Genomic DNA, 19,452 nt, shown 5'->3' on the forward strand with positions numbered 1-19,452 from the left:
AGTAAGTAAAGAAAAGTATGCAATATTCTGTTTTCAGGAACAAAAGAGAATTACAACACAATAGAGAGAAACTCGATTTATGTAGTGGAAAGTTCTGTGACAGTGTGTCTATTAACTTTTGATTACAGGAAAACCAGTTCCCAAGTTGGCATAAAGAGTGAAGGACAATGTGAGAGCAGTAATCCAGTTCAGGTAAGGACAAATGTCAGAGTCATGGGAAATATTGGGGTTTGACATCAAGGAGAAAGCAGAGGCATAGCACTTCTTTCTTTAGTAGAATACTTAATTGGAAATAATTATTTTTCAAAACATTTGTTTTTTTGAATCACGGGGAGAGAGAGCAAGAGAGAGAGAGAATGAATATCTTCCATCCACTGATTTACTCCCCAAGTGGCCACAACATCCATGGTTGGTCCACTCTGAAGGAACCAGGAACTCTATCCTGGTCTGCCATGTGGGTCGTAGGGACACAAGTGCTTGGGCCATCATCCGCTGCCTTCTCAGGTATGTTAGCAGAGAGCTGGATGGGAAACAGAGTAGCTGGGACTTGAACCAGGACTCCAATATGGGATGCCATTGTTGAAAGTAACCACTTAACCCACTACATTACAACACTGGCCAGAAAGGAAAGGATTCTTCCTTTACTTAAAATGGAATAATGGCAGCTGCTTGATAATATGTAAACCCAATTGAGAGTCCCAAAAACTGGATTAGGTTTCTTTGATGGTTAGATGTTTTAGTTCTGTTTCTTCTTTCCATTAAAAAGAAGACTCATTTGCAAAGATGTAATGTTTTTCTTTTTCTCTTAACAAATTTTATTTTTTCAAATTTAGTCTCTGTCTAAAAAAAAGAAATCAAGGGGAAACTGAATATGTAATAGAAATGGTATTAAATATCAGTCATTTATCCTAAGTGTTCAGCATTGTTACTTGTTATCAGGAGACCTTAGGCAAATTACTTAAACTAAATGAAATTTGAACTAAATAGCTTCTTTCTGTGCTAAAATTATGTGAGCCTATGATGATAGTGGAAGGAAGACAGTGTCTTACACATGTGACACTTTTTCTAGCTACACAATTTTCCTAATTTTCAAGGTTGGGTGCGCTTTATGCTTCAGCAAGGCATTTAGCTCATCCTGCTCAATGTCACATCACCTAAGAGATCGTGATCACATTGAGGGCAAGGACTGTGCCCTGCTTGAGTTCTAGCACATAGTAGGTTGTCAATGTTTATTGCATAAATAAATGAATAAGTAAATGAACTCCATACCTAACGGTATGCATTGTAGAATACTTACTAAACTACTTCTACAAGCCAGCACTTCTCTAGGTGGCTAAAGTCCATAATAACATCAGTTACTAAGTTGTGTAAAATTTCTGAGGACACTGTAGTAAGCATTAATATCAGGATGGTGAATGCCAAGTTCTTCTTCCTGTTCCTTAGGATGTATGCAGTGCTTTCCGGGCCTATGTGAAGGATGGACGACTTGGATGCACAAGGGAAAACGATCCAGTTCTGGGTCCTGATGGGAGGACACATGGCAATAAGTGTGCCATGTGTGCAGAGCTCTTGTAAGTATCATTACCCCCAGGGGGACCTGTGAGGGTAACCTCGGCTGCTGTCCTCAGAACCACCCACAGATGAAGCCCTTTTCACAAACAATGCAATCCTTGTCTTTATAATATGAAATAGACCCTACTCTCAGAAAGACATTTTTTTCTTTTTCTTCATATCATCTATTGACATTTCTTAAAAGCAGAAGTGTAAATCTGAAATGGTTTAATTTTTAAAAATTACAATCCCTTGAAATCACATAGTGCTTAATAAGGTATAATATGTTAAAATTAGAAAGCACTTTAATATAGAATAACCTAAGTCCATTATTGGACATCATTGCTTCATTTGGGCCTTTTTAGAGAATCTTACTGAATAATGACAGTATAATTAAAATAATAAAAAGCCATGTGTCTGAATCTATTTTTATTGTAAAAGGAACATTATGAGAGGCAAGAACTATTGAATTAATCTGTCTCTCTCTGAGCAACTGGCACTGCACTGGGAACTGAAGACTCACATGTGGGTAAAGTGCTGTATTTACATCACTGGATCTTTAAGATCTGGATAGAGAAAGATTTGACAGTAAAATTAATCTCTGCCTTTGAAAATTACAGTTAGCCATCATAGAACTCAAGAGAGTATTCTATCAGGTTTATAAAATAATAGTTATAACTGCTTTCTAGATAGGAAATCAGCCTGATTTCCACTTTATCTGGGAGGCATGTCCTTTTGGTGTTTAAAATTACCCTAATTCTGTGATTTGCTATTTCTCTTCATACAGTAACTGAAAAGAGAATTTGACCTCTCTAACTCCTCGTTTCTTCCTCTGTAGTACTGAAATAGCAAATTGTATCTCCATAGTGAGACTGTAGTCTGGTAACAGTTCTACCAAAGGGCTTAGGAGCTCAAATCAGTCTAGCTCTTACTAACAGCTATACTTTCCATGAAGGCAAATACTTTACAAAATTTAAATTTAAAGTCATGGACTGGTGTTTGATATAGTGGTTAAGAGGCCACGTGTTGAGTGCCTGGGTTGGAGCTTCTTGCTAATGTACACTGTGGGAGGCAGCAGGTGATAGCTCATTTGGGTTCCTGCCATTCACATAGGAGAACTGGATTAGCTATTTTGCAAGTATTTTGGGAGTAAACCAGTAGATGGAAGATAAGATCTCTGCATATCTTTCTGTCTGTCTCTGTCTATCTACCTTTATATGTATATATAAAGTATATGTGTATATATATATATATATAAAGTATATAAAGTGTGTGTGTGTGTGCACGTGTGTGTATGGATGTGTGGTGAAAGGGTATGGGTGAAATTATCTTCAGGGCTCAATTTGATCTAACCCTTGTAACAGTATTGTTTTAAAGTCCTTGGTTTTGCCTGTTAAAGGAAATTTTCTGGCAATCTTCTATTTGTCAGTCAAGACATCACACAAACCAGTTTTCAGAACAAAGCTTCTAATTGACTGTCAGTGAGTCACACCTTCTTTATCTTTGGCAGTTTCTCAAGTCAGGCATTCCAGGGAGGGAAATGCTTATCCCCTGTAAGGGGATGAGTTTCTACAAGTTGTAGCAGAGAATAGGAAAGTGCTTAGCATAGGACTGGATGCTGAAAATAGGATCCATCATACATTGTCTAGTTGTTTCCTTCTCTTAACAGTTTAAAAGAAGCTGAAGAAAATGCCAAGCGAGAAGGTGAAGCCAGAATTCCACGAGATGCAGAAAAGGTAAATGACTCACCAACAGATTTGCTTCTTGTGGCGAGGAGTATCAGCAAGCTTAACTGTGAACCCTTGAAATAATGCAGTGTCATTGTTCATTATTATTAAATGGACTTTCCTCCTTAATATAAAAGTCCTGCAAACTGACTATTCCTACTCTATTGATAATTAGATTCAGATTTAAAGTGACATGTCCTACCTATGGCTCAAAATGTGGAGTTTCCACATTTACTTCCCCACTTCCTCTCAAAAAAAAAAAAAAAAAAAAGATGTAAGACAAAGTTTATGTATACTGAATTCTGCTTAATTTCCACTTGTATTCTCTCTGGTTTACTGTATTCGTATTTTGCTTTGATTAGATTTTTTTTTTTTTTTTGACAGGCAGAGTGGACAGTGAGAGAGAGAGACAGAGAGAAAGGTCTTCCTTTGCCGTTGGTTCACCCTCCAATGACCGCTGCTGCCGGTGCACCGCGCTGATCCAATGGCAGGAGCCAGGTACTTCTCCTGGTCTCCCATGGGGTGCAGGGCCCAAGTATTTGGGCCATCTTCCACTGCACTCTCTGGCCACAGCAGAGAGCTGGCCTGGAAGAGGGGCAACCGGGACAGAATCCGGCGCCCCGACTGGGACTAGAACCCGGTGTGCCGGCGCCGCAAGGTGGAGGATTAGCCTAGTGAGCCGCGACGCTGGCCGCTTTGATTAGATTTTGAATAAATTATAGCATATTATGAATTAGACAAGGATATCTTTAAAATGATTCTATTATATCCACAAATGCATTATCTATAAATTCCCTTGACACAAGGTGGACTTACTCACTTTGCCATTATGGTTGTTTGTTATGTTTAGAAAGATCTAAATTTATAAAGATTTTATTCCTGCTAAGACAAAAATTTCGGATAAACACTAAGAATGTGATTTTCTAAATGCCCCTGAAATTAAGTTCTTTCCAAATTATTTGACAATCTAATTTTTCAGTCTAGTAAAACTACCTTTTCCTGGGAGCAGGTATTTAGCATAGTTCACACAGTACAACACACAAAGGAGTATTTGAATTTAAAACCTGGCTCTAGTCTCTGACTCTAGCTTCCTGCTAATGCAGATCTTGGGAGGTATCAGTGACAACTCAAGTAATTGGGTTCCTGGCACCCACGTGGAAGACCTGGATTGCATTCTCTGGTCCCAGCTTCAGCCTTTCCCAGCCCTGGCTCTTTTGGGCATTTGAGGACTGAACCAGTAGATGAGAGCAATCTTTCACTGTCTCTCTGCCTCTCAAATAAATAAAATATTTTAAAATATTTCATGTATTTGCTTGAGAGGTAGAGTTACAGACAGAGAGAGGGAGAGACAGAGAGAAAGGTCTTTACTCACTGGTTCACTCCCCAAATTGCTGCAATGGCCAGAGCTGAGCCGATCTGAAGCCAGGAGCCAAGAGATTCTTCTGGGTCTTCCACGTGAGCGCAGAGGCTCAAGCACTTGGACCATCTTCAACTGCTTTCCCAGGCCATCAGCAGAGAGCTGGATAGGAAGAGGAGCCGCCAGGACTTGAGCTGAACTGATGCCCATATGGGATGCCAGCGCTGCAGGCGAAGTCTGAGCTTCCCGTGCCACAGTGCCGGCCCCCTAAATAAATATTTTTAAAAGGATATTCCTTTCCTAATTAAATTAACACCATAGGCAACACAGTCTCCATTTCTCAAGCACAAAGGTCACTGAAACCTACTTTCAGTGAGAGGGACATGAGTTTCTTTGCTAAATGGCTAGCCTTTTGTCAGAAAGTCAGAAGGCCTTCATTCTGTCATGCTGTGGCTGTGTGACATTGAGTAAATGCTGTCCTCCCTGGGCCACAGGGAAATATGGAAGTTGAGATAAATGACCTCAGTTTTACCCTTCTGTTGAGTAGTGAATCTATGCCTGCACTCTTTTGTACTAACACAAGTTTACTATTATTGTGGAATGTATAGTGTGGCTTTTCCAAGAGGAAGATGCAGTCCTAGTTTCTGGTACTTAAGAGCGGAACTCTGCTTAATGAAGTTAAGTTCCCATCTCAAATCCAGCATTCAGAATTTAAATTAGAGAAATGAAATATTCTGAGCTGTCTATAGTTTGCTCATTACTCACAAAGGGTTAGACAGCAATTCTTTTGTGGTGGTTGGCAACTTTCAGTCTGAAACTTGGGATCATCTTGTGATACTTACCATTTTATTAATCCAAAGGCATAGAACCTACTTTTTTTTTTTAATCAGGTCTGAGCTTTACCTCTCTATTCGGTGTGGCTGGGGTCATTATTGTGGAGGGGTTATTACGCGTAATTATGTTGAGTAGAACTGCTTCGTGGTGATGACTCAATATGTGTCCCGTAATTAACCTGTCAGTGGGTTGATCACAAAAATGCTTCTCCAGAATCTCCGTGGATGAATCACAGCTTATAAACTGAAATTACCATTGTTTCTCTAATGGAACTCATTAAGCATTAATTTATGGCCATGCTGTGATTATCAGGTGACAGTCTTCTGCATCTGTGTTCCTAGATTGTTACAACCAGGAAGTTTGGAGCACACCCATTGCTCCTCCACATACCAACTATCTTTTTGTTAAGAGGAAGCTAGGAATCTCTTTTAAAATACCCTAAAGATTATTAAAAAGAAGCAGAGAACACTGTCCAGAACAGGTCCCATCTTGCATCTACTCCAAAAACCTCACTGTGTAGAGTGTAAGATTGAGATCCCAAAGGAGATGAGCCTTTTCTGTGGCCTCCCACTGAGTTACAGCCTCAGTGTAGTGTCCATGGCGTGACACATTTTTTTGTAAGATTTATTTATTCATTTCAAAGGCTGAGATATGGAGCAGGGGTGGGGATTGGGTGCTGGGGGAGGTGGGGCGGCTGCAACAGCTGAGGCTGGCCAGACCAAAGCCAGGAGCAAGGAACCTTTTCCTAGTCTCCCAGGTAGGTGCAGGGGCCCAGTCACTTGGGCCATCTTCTGCTGCCTTCTCATGTGCATTAGCCAGGAGCTGGAGCAGCTAGGACTTCAACCAGCACCCATATTGGGTGCCAACATTGGGTGCAGTGGCTTAACCTACTACACAACACTGGCCTTCCATCTACAATTTTGATATTCATATTTTGGTTGACATGAGAAAATGAGGATAACACAGTTGAAAAGTTATAGAGCAGTAATTTTTATAGATTATATTATGGTAAAATATTTCATCTCAACCTATGATTCTTGACATAAAGACTTTAAGCCTAGGGTAATTGGAGGTGTACTTTAATGTTCAGTTTAGCCTTAACCAAATAGGAGAATTTTAAAAACAGAAATAAATCTGAAAGTACTGAGCCAAAGTATCAGGAAACCTGAAAAAAAACTTTTGCAGTTTTTTTTGACATTTATGATATTTTTTAGGTTTTCTAAATATTAGTCTTCATGGTCTATCTTTAAAAAGTAGGCATGAAAGGAAGTTAGATTTACTCACTGAGATTTTCACCTACAGTGTCACAAAACACATGGATAAAAGGAAACAAAGCACACAAAAACTTATGCAGAAGCCCACAAGGAAGCAGACTGAAAGCTTCATGCTGTTGGGTACCATATTGTTCATGACTTGATCCCTACTAAGTAACTTTTAAACAGTTCATCTCACAAAAACTGTCTTACTCTCTTCAACTGCTTCATGTTTTGTGTTGTCCTAGTTGTTCCATTCTGTTGTGTTTGTGTTGGAGCCTCATGAGAGATTTTTCCCCCTGTAAATCTAGAAGTTAAAAAGAACTAACTGCTTTTAGTTGCAGGAAAAATTTAGACAGCCTTATTTTTCCCTAGGCTCTTCAAATAGATGCAACACATAACAGACACAAGTTTGAGTAATCTAACAATATATGTACTGTTTCTCATCAATCCTCCAAAATATGTTGTATGCCTTCATCAGTACTTCTAGGGATGAAATCTTTTTTTTTTAACTTTTATTTAATGAATATAAGTTTCCAAAGTACAGCTTATGGATTACAATGGCTTCCCCCCCAATAACTTCCCTCCCATCTGTAACCCTCCCCTCTCCCGCTTCCTCTCCCTTTCCATTCACATCAAGATTCATTTTCAATTCTCTTTATATACAGAAGATCAATTTAGTATATATTAAGTAATGATTTCAGCAGTTTGCAACCACACAGAAACACAAAGTGTAAAATACTGTTTGAGTACCAGTTATAGCATTAAATCACAATGTACAACACGTTAAGGACAGAGATCCTACATGAGGAGTAATTGCACAGTGACTCCTGTTGTTGACTTAATAATTTGACACTCTTGTTTATGGCGTCAGTAATCTCCCTAGGCTCTTGTCATGAGTTGCCAAGGCTATGGCGGCCTTTTGAGTTCACCGACTCTGATCGTATTTAGACAAGGTCATAGTCAAAGTGGAAGTTCTCTCCTCCCTTCAGAGAAAGGTACCTCCTTCTTTGATGACCCATTCTTTCTACTGGGATCTCACTCACAGAGATCTTTCATCTAGGTTGGTTGGTTGGTTGTTTTTTTTTTTTTTTTTTTTTTTTTTTTGCCAGAGTGTCTTGGTTTTCCATACCTAAAATACTCTCATGGGCTCTTCATCCAGATCCGAATGCCTTAAGGGCTGATTCTGAGGCCAGAGTGCTGTTTAAGACATCTGCCATTCTATGAGTCTGCTGTGTATCCCGCTTCACATGTTCGATCGTTCTCTCCCTTTTTTTTTTTCTGACATGAAATCTTAGGATTATAAATCAAGGAGTGGAAATTTCTGGCTTTAAGAGTTTTTCTGGAAAATTATAAATCTAATGATTTATCTTTTTATAGGATCTTTGCAAGGAATATGAGAAGCAAGTGAGGAATGGAAGACTTTTTTGCACACGAGAGAGTGACCCAATCCGTGGCCCTGATGGCAAGATGCATGGCAACAAATGTGCCCTGTGTGCTGAAATTTTGTGAGTATAGAAGCACTTTCTTTAGTCAATGAATAGGTGAACGTGGAGATGGTCTGAATGAGGAATAAAAACAATGTCCTCCACAAATCGTTACACTGCCTCTTAAGTAGGCATTAATGATGTATGTATTTTTCTGAGGACAAATGGATTCTACTTTTTTGCTGGAAGACAGACACAGTACTTCCTAGACTTTCCCTCTGTGACCTTTATGAGCCTCTTTTTGAACTAGTCATAGTATAGAATGGGACATGACTTGGATGGTTTTTCTTCAGTAATTATCCCATTATGACAGAGTTGATGAGATGATCTTAAAAAAATTCATGTTCCAGGACAGGTGCTTTGGTGCAGCTTGTTAAGCTGCCACTGGGGATGCCTGTATCTCAAATCAGAGTTCCTGGTTTGAGTCCTGGCCACTCTGTGGCTCTAGTTCAGATTCCTGCTAATGCATCTGGGAGGCAGCAGATAATGGGCCAAGTACTTGGGTTCCTGTCACCAATGTGGGGGACCTGGATGGAGATCCTCCTCCTGGATTCTGCCAGCCTGCTGCTAGTTCTTCTATTTTGTCTAGTTAATGTCCCCTCCTCTTGTAAATTGCATTTAAGGTTATCCTTCCTTGGATAAGACTGTGTCACTCAAAAGTCACACTAAAGTCACTCAGTGAAGTTCAATTCCTCATCATCCCTGGTAATTTTCTGTAATAGCAATCATCTCAGTTGGTAATTATAATAATTATTTCTATGACTACTTGTTGACTATCACTCCTCCTTCATAAGCTACAAGTACAAAGAGAACAGGATATGTGCTGGTACTCACATTGTACACTATGGTTTTCCTGAGGGCTAGCCCAGGGCTTGCCAAAAATAGAGTCACTAACTAAATGAATGAATGAATATGGGAATAAAGATGCTTGCAGTCAAGAAGCTTAAAGTTAATAGAAGAAATAAACCACAGACATGTGCACACATTTATATATTGCAAGACAGAATGAATACTGGGATGTATGAGCAGAATATTCAGGTGTCAAAACATAGCAACGGACATAGAGCTCATTTCTATTTGGGGTCTGTGTTGCCTTCTGGAAAAAGTAGAAGTTAAGCTGGGGATGTTCAGAAAGATGAGAGAAAGATCATTATACTAGAAGGAAATGGTGTACAGAAAAAGAGAAAGTGAAGGGTGCTTTGGAGAGATTTAAGGTGGTTTGAAAGTGGTTGTACTGGGTCTCAGAAAAGCTTAGCTGCTTTTCCATATGTGCTTAATGACTATTTGGTAGCATGAAGATTTGAAGCATCTCTACTCTTTTATTCTTCTTTTCCAGCATGCGACGTTTTACAGAAGAAAAAAACAAAGCAGATAAAACACCGAGAAAAGCTGAAGATAAGGTTAAAGTTAAAAAAGAAATAGAGGTGAGAATTAGTTTCACACTTTTCTATGTCAGGTGGGTGTATTATTCTGTATGCAATTTCAATATTAGTTAATGTTTCCCCACTATTAATAGGCTTACTGGAAATTAATTTGTAGTTATTTTATAAGACTTAGAAGAATAATTGTGGCATTATAATTTCTAGCTGTTTGGCAGAAATTAATCATATTAGTAAACAGGTTCTATACTCCTAGATGAAGGTGATATATCACTTGAGCATCTGAATTCAAACTGTGATATGTACCCTTCAAAAGTATGATAGTTGTTGTGGAGGTATTCTTAAACGTAATTTTGTAGAATTTTAATGTGTTTCCTTTGAAATCACATAGCATTCTTTTTTAAATTTCATTAATATGAAGAGAGCAGATTTCATGTATTTCATAGATACAGTTCTGAAAGATAACCACATTTCCTGCTTTGTAATCACCTCTCGACTCGTCATCTGTTTGCCTTTCTAGTGCTGCCATCTCAGTTCAGACACTTTTTCCTTTGCCTTAATGCATTAGCATCCTGTCTAGTCTGTGTACTTTTAGTCTCTGTCTCAATCTTCAGATTCAATTTGTCTTCTGCATAGTTTGCATATAATAGGAAATGTTTTTGTGAGAGAATAGCATTTTGCAATTTCAATGTTTGAAGGTATCTTAGAGTATATTTGGACTGTTTCATTCTGTGTAGTTGATTTGTTTCTTAGAGCTATCTAGTTTTCTATATTGTATAGTTCACAGTTTTATGAAGTAACCCACTCCATCAAGCTATCTGCCTACTCCATTAAGCTACCTGCCTTATGGTAATTCCATCTTATTGCTTAGGTATCACCTTTTTTTAAGATTTATTTATTTATTTGAAAGGCAGAGTTACACAGAGAGAGAAGTAGGCAGAGGGGAGAGGGTCTTTCATCCGCTGGTTCACTCCCCAATTGGCTGGACAGCCAGAGCTATGCCTATCCAAAGCCAGGAGCCAGGAGCTTCTTCCAGGTCTCCCACACAGGTGCAGTGACCCAAGTACTTGGGCCATCTTCTACTGCTTTCCCAGGCCATAACAGAGAGCTGGATCGGAAGTGGAGCAGCTGGGACTAGAACTGGTTCCCATGTAGGATGCCAGCACTGCAGGTGGTGGCTTTATTCATTATGCCACAGCACTGGCCCCAAGGTCTCACTTTCAGCTTCTTTCTTCCATTCAGTCCTAGGTTATCAAATTATTTTAATTTTAGTACTTAAATGTTTGTCAAGTTGTTTACCTTTCATTTCTAATCCCTCCTTTCCTCCCTCCCTTACTCTCTGCTGCTGCTGCTGCTCCTTCTCCTCCTTCCTCTCTGTCTCTCTCTCCCTCTGTCTCTTTCTCCATCTCTTGCTGATTCTTTTCTTTAATTTTGATTTCTATTCACTCAAATCTTCAACGCATCTTACTGGCAGTCTTTCTAAAACAAGGATTTGATTCTGTCATTCTCTTTTTAATCTATTTTTGATTTTCCCATTAGCTAAGAATAAAACTCAAGTTCCTGTCAAAGTTTAGTAGCCTTGTTTTGATCAATTCTCAAAGTCTCCTATTTGAGTACTTCCCAAACCTTTTTTCCATTACCCTTTGAATTCTTTAGCCACTATAATAATGGAAATGACGGACTGTTTTCAAAGAACGTGTTCTTTAATGCCCATATAGCTTTGGATATAATAATTACTACTAGAAGATTTTTTTGCCACATTGATTTCTTTGATATATCTTCCATGTAGAATTCAGGTGTAAGTTCTCTAAACTTCCATGAATCTTTCTTTACTTTGTACTTGTGTATACTTTTTTTTTTTTTTTTTTGGTGACAGGCAGAGTTAGACAGTGAGAGAGAGAGACAGAGAGAAAGGTCTTCCTTCCATTGGTTCACCGCCCCAGATGGCTGCTACAGCCGGCACACCACGCTGATCTGAAGCCAGGAGCCAGGTGCTTCTCCTGGTCTCCCGTGCGGGTGCAGGGCCCAAGCACTTGGGCCATCCTCCACTGCCTTCCCGGGCCACAGCAGAGAGCTGGACAGAACCGGCGCCCCAACTGGGACTAGAACCCCGGGGTGCCTGCGCCGCAGGTGGAGGATTATCCTAGTGAGCTGCAGCACCGGCCTGTACTTGTGTATACTTAATTGGGACCCCTGTTATATTCTTTAGGTGTGTCTGTGGAAATGACTCATCCTTTCTACCTGGCTAATGAAGGATCACAATCACATTCATACTTATATCCCTTTAACTTTGCACATTTTCCTTAAATGAATGAATATTACAAGGAAAGAACTATCCTGAAATTTTTGAATGATCTTAAAAGCCTGGGAATTTTTCTATCTGGAATTCTTTTCCAATTTATTTGATAAAAACCACTTAAAATATATTAATAGAAAATAGAGAAATTATGTAAATAATCTCATTTTCATTATTCAGAAACTCTGCAGTGAATTTCAAGATCGTGCAAAAAAGGGGACACTTTTCTGCACCAGAGAAAATGACCCTGTTCGTGGCCCAGATGGGAAAATGCATGGCAACTTGTGTTCCATGTGCCAAGCCTTCTTGTGAGTATAGACTGCCAAAGAAAGAAGGGACCTTACATATAGTCTAATAGAATCCATTTCTGTCAAAGATGGGGCAACTAGCTCAAAATAGGGAAGGGAGTTGAGTCAGTTACACCGAGAACAATAGCAGTAGAGCTGGGAGTAAGGAACTAGAGTTGTTTGTTCACTTGTCTGACACTCCTTCTCTGAGCCCAAGAACCTCCTGGCAAACATGAACTGCTGAAGCTTCATTTGTGAATCTGATCTTCCAAGCCCATTAGGGTCTACAGCTAGCAACTAACATAGAAATTGAATGAATGCAGTCAAATTTTCCATGAGAAAATAATGAATTCCTATAAAATTACAGTAAATGCTACTTTATAAATATGGTTCTTTTTAATAAATTAGAACTAGTAGTTGCCTTTTAAGATTTAGTTGAACTCTCTATTAGGTTGAATTCAGATAACTGTTTGACTAATATTTGGAATCTATGGCTTTGTAAAATAATGATTTTTTTTTTTTTTTTGAGAACAAGAAATGCAGAGGGAGAGGTAGGAGGGAAAGGGGAGGGGGAGGGAAGTGCAAGAGGGAGAACACCCAACTACTGATTCACTCCCCAAATGTCCATAACAGCCAGATCTGGGCTAGGACCAAAGCTGGGAGTTGGCAACTCAGTCCAGTTCTCCATATGGGTGGGAAAAACTCAATTTCTTGAGCCATCACTATGGCTTCGCAGGGTCTGTGTTAGCAGAACACTGAAGTCAGGAGTCAGAGCTGGGTTATAGGCATCTTGATCCCTATAACCTATAAGCTCTCCCTATAAGCTCTCCCTGCTTTTTGTTTTGATTGGCAGCTGTATTAGGTTAAGTCTACATACCAAGCAATTCCACTGCACAAAGTAAATTTAAGTCTAGGTAGTTTATCAGTGTATGGAATTATCGGCCTTTTCTCACCTGCCTCGTGGTTTTTTTGTTTTTGTTTTTGTTTTTTTTTGATAAAAAAGCCACAAATAAGCAATGCATTTATGTTTAAATGCGGTTTAGAGAATGCATGATGTGACAGATACACCATAGACTTGAGAGAGAAGATCTTGATGGTAGTCGTATCTTGAGAGAATAACAGAGTCCCTTTGTGCTTCTCACCCTCTGTGAGAAACAAGAGGATAAGTCAGTGTGCTTTGTTAAGGTCACTTTCACCTCCTTCTGCTTTGTCATTATGGTTCCAGTGTTGATACCTTCTTTTAGATGATGATCCTTTTCTCTCTTTTTAAGGTTTATTTATTTTATTTGGAAGGCAGAGTTACAGGGAGGGAAGGAGGGAGGGAGGGAGGGAGGGAGGGAGGGAGGGAAGGAGAGAGAGAAAGAGATCTTCTATCTGCTACCCCACTCCCCAAATGGCCAAACAGCTGGAGCTTCTTCTCTGTCTCCCATGTTGGTACAGTGGCTCAAGGACTTGGACCATCTTCTACTGCTTTCCCAGGCCATAGCAGAGAGCTGGATCAAAAGTGGAGCAACCATGGCCGGCGCCGCGGCTCACTAGGCTAATCCTCCGCCTAGCGGCGCCGGCACACCGGGTTCTAGTCCCGGTCGGGGCGCCGGATTCTGTCCCGGTTGCCCCTCTTCCAGGCCAGCCCTCTGCTGTGGCCAGGGAGTGCAGTGGAGGATGGCCCAGGTGCTTGGGCCCTGCACCCCATGGGAGACCAGGAAAAGCACCTGGCTCCTGGCTCCTGCCATCGGATCAGCGCGGTGCGCCGGCCGCAGCGCGCCGGCCGCGGCGGCCATTGGAGGGTGAACCAACGGCAAAGGAAGACCTTTCTCTCTGTCTCTCTCTCTCGCTGTCCACTCTGCCTGTCAAAAAAAAAAAAAAAAAAAAAAAAAAGTGGAGCAACCAGGACTTGAACTGGTGCCTATATGGGATGCCACATCGCAGATGGCAGCTCTACCCATTATGCCACAGCGCCAGCCCTTATGCTCCTTTTCATACAACAGGGAAGAAGGCTAATTTATAGGAAGCAAGTTTTCCATATTACTGTTGCCATCTTTACTTTAACAGGAAACAAATTATGAAGAAGTCTTGGTATCATGGCTTAGTGAAGGCTGTTTTCTTCCCACTTGTATATAGTTAGGAAGGGACAGTTATCGCCCCGCCCCCAAGGAGGGGGGACAGATCCCTATGCTGGGGCATGGAGAAATCCTTGCGTTTGTTTGGTCATAACTGATTCCATTCTCTGTAATTCAGCAAAGCAGAAGCTAAAGAAAAGAAAAAGGTTGAAGCTCAACTAAGAAATAAAAGAGAAGCTGGAAAAACACCCTCATATGACGTGAGTGAGATCCATTCAGTAAATCCTTCTTGGCACTATAAATTGAACACACTTCAAAGAGCCTAAATTCAGGGTAGAATTTTGCCCTGGAAAAATCCCCAGAAAATCTTAGCTCTTCTATCTGGGAATGACATTGAAATGAATGCTATGGGAGATTGATCTGCTTGCTCTTGCTGCTTCAAAGAATAACCATGTAAAATAGAAAGAACTTATTTAGAGACTGAAAAACTGAGTTCTATGTCTGGTTTTATCACTTGCAAACTGTGTTAGCTTTTGCTGACCACTTTCCAGAGAAACTCTACATTTATACTTTGTAAATAGGATTTTCTGAAACTTCTCATCAAAGTTGAGATGAAATACCTTGATTCACAAAATGCATGATTTTTACTTCTGAAATTTTACAATATTCATTTCCAAAGCCTTAGATCAGTTATCATCATGTATTATCCCAATGATGAAAGTCTCCTAATTTCTCTCCAGTTTCTCTCCTTTCCCTTATGTTGCTATCATGAAGACAGATAATGTTTCAAAATGTAAATCAGACCATAATGCTCCTCTTCTTAATCCCACCAATAGCTTACCATCAGCTACAGGGTATGTTTAAAAATCCTTCTCTTTCTTATCTGGGTCTTAGTGCCACTCACAAATTCATATTCTTCTATGTACCATACAGTTTCCCACCTGTTTTTCTTGGCTGATTTTATTTGCACAGTCTAGTGTGCATATTTCACAATTCCACTTTTAGGCCAAAACAAATCCTGTTGACTCATCGCAGTCTCACCTAAATCATTCTTGACCTCTTCCCTCATTTCTACAGTCAGATTTCATAGTTCAAACCTTTGAAATGTCAAATATTCTTGAACCTGTGTGTTTGCACTTATATTCTGTTTAGTTTATAGTCAAGTTTGATTGTCTACATTTTCTATTATATTGGGAGTTTATGTCTTATTTTTTCTACCTCCTAAAAATGGTAAGATTTCTTGTATAATTGAATCTTACATTTGAGAGAAACATAATAAAATCCTGGGTTTAATGAGATATAACACTAGTTGTTGCCAACTTGTGTCATAGATGGGAAACTAATTCAAAATAGGGAAGGGAGTTGAGTCAGTTACACAGAGAACAATAGTGGTAGAGCTGGGAGTAAGGAACTAGAGTTGTTTCTTCACTTGTTTGCTCTGACACTCCTTCTCTGAGTCCAAGAATTTCCTGACAAACATGAACTGCTGAATCTTCTGCTTTAAATAGGAATAAAATATTACATCCAGCTTGCTTTCTAAATCTTGGCAGGAGCTTTGCAGTGAATACCGGAACTTGATGAGGAACGGAAAGCTCCTTTGCACCAGGGAGAATGACCCCATCCAGGGCCCAGATGGGAAAATGCATGGCAACACCTGCTCCATGTGCGAGGCTTTCTTGTGAGTAGAGCAGCAGCTGGGAAAGCAAGGGAAAGTTTTGAATTTTCTACTTCACATCTTGTGTTCCATTATGAGAAGAGCATTTCAACAGAAAATAAGAGAATTAGAGTAAATTTAGAGAGATTGCATAATTGGAGAAATGTGTGAAAACCATATCCTTTGTGGATTATGAAGATGGGGCAGTTTAGCAAGGGGAGAGTCTCATCCTTGAAATATTCAAGTAGTTTCTATTTCCAATTGTGGAAACATTTATAAAATATTTTAGATTGTTGCCATATATGAAAGCGAGGAATGAGCTTGTGAGTAATACTCGAGAAGAAGACAGGGTGCAGCTCAGTGCTGGGAGATCTTCCTAACCATTTAGGATTTCTGGTAGAATGACTTAGCATTGGGTGTCAAGGATGATGCAAGTAGAGACATTTCTGACAGACTGAAACAAAAGCTAGTTAGTTTTCAGAGACAGAGTAATGGGCACTCACTGGAAGCTTAGAAAAATATACTAGGTTTTAAATCACTTATATATTTTGTTTCTTTGGGAAAGTGATGCGTTCCATCATTTTTCTTATTTTTAAATTGGGTTTGTGCTAATAGTTTCACTGCATGCAGTTATAAAGATTTCAGAATATGAGCACAGGGTAGGCACATAAAAAGTAAACATAATTTAGTGAGTGCTAACTCTAATAATTATATTATATTTGAGATCACTTCAGTTATGAAAATTCTATGATTCTTACTCATCTTTTTTTCTTATCCATTCTCTTTTAGCCAAGCAGAGGAAGAAAAGAAAAAGAAGGAAAGTGAATCAAGAAATAAAAGACAATCTGAGAATACAACCTCCTTTGAGGTGAGAGGGCCACCAACAAGTGAGAAGCATATGGACCTGGGTACCCATAGACAGCATGCAGGGAACACATAAAATCCCTGATGGTGTGTGAGAGGCTGGTATGATTTGTGTCTGCATATGTGCATGGATATGTATGCATATGTAACTGCTTCTTCATTGAGGGTCTACAGTTTTTATCACTTAAAAATGTCTGTGCCTCCAAAGCTAAAAATTATTCTAAAATAAACCACTACTGATTCCCATTTACACAGGAGTTGTGTAATGAATACCGTAAGTCCTGGAAGAATGGTCAGCTCCTTTGCACCAGAGAGAATGACCCCATCCAGGGCCCAGATGGGAAAATGCACGGCAACACCTGCTCCATGTGTGAGGCTTTCTTGTGAGTACTGAAGTAGCCCCAGGGCCTCTGAGAGCATGTCAAGTTTTCAAACAATTGTGATGAATGCGTTTTCTTCTTTAGTGTAACATTGGGTTCTGAGTTTGTCACATTTAAATGGACAAAAAAAAAAAAAAACAATAATAAAAAAGCAAACGGAAAGTCTTCAGATTATAACCATTGTGATATAAACAGATGAAGAATAATCCACACACACACACTAACACTTCATGATCTCACTGCTTTGTGGAAACTAAAAAAGGGTAAATTATACAAATAGCCAGTAGAGTGGTGATGACCAAAAGCCAGGATGGGGATCAGGAATGAAAAGATATATTGATCAAAGAGTATAGTTGCAGTTAGAAGAAAAAAGTTTTAGAGTACTATTGCATAGCAGCATGGTGAGTAGTTAATAACAATGTATTATATATTTCAAAATGGCTAAGAGTAGATTTTAAATGGTCTCATCACACAAATAATCTTAAGTATGTGAAGTGACTCATAGGTTAATTTATCTGATTTAATAATTCTGCCATGACAACATACATGAAAATACATTTACTCTATAAATATTTGATAATTATTTGTTAATTAAAATACTATTTTTAAAAGAGATACAAAATAATTTCTTCTATGGAATTTCAGAAGTCATCTAGAAACTTTAACCTAGAAAAAGAAATCATCCATAATAATCATGCTATTTTGCTCTTAATTTTTGAAAAAATATTATCTGAAATAATAACTAGATAATAATATATGTAAATATCATAGTGCATGGGAAATTTTATGAGACCTTTCTTATTTTTGTGGCTCACCATTTTTCTTCCCACCATTCTGTGGAAATCTTAAGAAAGAATTGAAATGGATAAGAGCTATAGAGAGAGAGATTTGGACTCATCATGAAAATTGACCTTGTAATATAGTAGGGAAAGATCAGTGATGATTTGTTACACAGGGGTTAGATACACACTTACAGGGGGCTTTAAATTAGCTTTAGAATTGATAACAAGATACAGCCTCTTAAACAAGCATCTATGATTTTGCTAAACTCCTTTGATTATTTTTGGCCAAAAGGTAATCCAATTTATTTTCTATATGCCAGGAATCTCTTTGAAAACACAGAATTGTTCAGTCTTTTCTGATGCACAACAAAATAACCCAGCATGTATCTCATCATCCTACAGAGTTTATCCATGGAGCACGAAATAGCTATTAGATGGAAAATCAAAAAGATGATCACATAATTATATAATCAGTATTTAATGAATGAACATAAGTTATGTTTTCTAAGAGCTTTGCTGTCTAACATCATTTAATCTTCACAATAACCACCTGAGATAGATTGAGATAGATCTGCACTGTCACAAATTACAGAAGGAAAGGAAAACTGCCGACTAGGACGTCAGCGTATACCTGAAAGAGAAGGAAGTCACCGTACAGATAAAGAAAATGATAACATATTTCTTCCTGTTGGGTGCAAACAGTATATTATGACTTATCAAGACTTTTATCAACTTCTTGTAGAAATATTTGTCTATATTTGGGTTCCTTTCCACCTCTTTTTCTCTACATTAATCTTTCGGTGATAAAGAAGTAATTCTGCCACCTAGTGGTCAGCTCTGTTGCCTCCTTTGATAATTTCCTGTTAGGAAAGAAAATGTTTCTTAATTTTTTTGTCACTTCACATTCATGATAAAGTTTAGTTTTTATATGAAAAAGCATGAAAAAAGATAGTCAATAGTGAATGTGTTTTAGTAATTGTCTCCTAAAAATTGAAATTAAAATTTCAAAAGAAATTTTATCACCTCATATATTAGATATTAAAGGTTATTGATTTCCTTGAGACTCATTCTTCCCTCAATAGTAATTATTTTGCACACTTTCATTCAATGTAAAAGCAGTCTTTTTAAGTTTCTGTAATGAGAAATTTTTATATTGACTGGAACACAGTAAAACATTTTCACAAATTGTGTAATTTTTAATCTATACATCATGATTTAATTATTTGTGTTACATACAATTATTTTATAGATCCAGTCTAATAAACTCAATTTACAATGCCATGAGTTATCTAAAATAGTAAAATCTATCAGTCACTTCCTTTCCATCATATGCCCATTTTTGGAGGGTTTAGCTTCCAGTGGCTGACCATGATTATATCAGTCCCTTATACCACTTATACTGATCACTTTCTTATGTACCTGATACTGTACTGCTTTATGTATATCAACTTACTTAATATTCCTATTCCCCACGTCCAGCCCCAGTTGAAGTCGAGGTGGGCCCACGGGTTAAGGCACTTATTGTTCTTATAAAATCTAAC

The 19,452-nt window shown here is 38.7% G+C and overlaps 1 protein-coding gene across 1 annotated transcript in view; it reads left to right on the forward strand.

Moving 5' to 3' along the window:
• The window catches only part of SPINK5 (serine peptidase inhibitor Kazal type 5), a 78,806-nt gene that overhangs the window by 21,822 nt on the left and 37,532 nt on the right, over nt 1–19,452 (forward strand). Inside the window, exons 6-15 of the mRNA XM_008255208.4 lie at nt 129–192; nt 1,444–1,571; nt 3,221–3,287; nt 8,103–8,230; nt 9,546–9,633; nt 12,065–12,192; nt 14,410–14,491; nt 15,782–15,909; nt 16,675–16,753; nt 17,005–17,132. Coding sequence (XP_008253430.2) covers nt 129–192; nt 1,444–1,571; nt 3,221–3,287; nt 8,103–8,230; nt 9,546–9,633; nt 12,065–12,192; nt 14,410–14,491; nt 15,782–15,909; nt 16,675–16,753; nt 17,005–17,132 — 1,020 coding nt within the window. The remainder of the gene's footprint in view (nt 1–128; nt 193–1,443; nt 1,572–3,220; nt 3,288–8,102; nt 8,231–9,545; nt 9,634–12,064; nt 12,193–14,409; nt 14,492–15,781; nt 15,910–16,674; nt 16,754–17,004; nt 17,133–19,452) is intronic.

Source organism: Oryctolagus cuniculus, chromosome 6, assembly GCF_964237555.1.
Source record: "Oryctolagus cuniculus chromosome 6, mOryCun1.1, whole genome shotgun sequence".
Lineage (NCBI taxonomy): Eukaryota > Metazoa > Chordata > Mammalia > Lagomorpha > Leporidae > Oryctolagus > Oryctolagus cuniculus.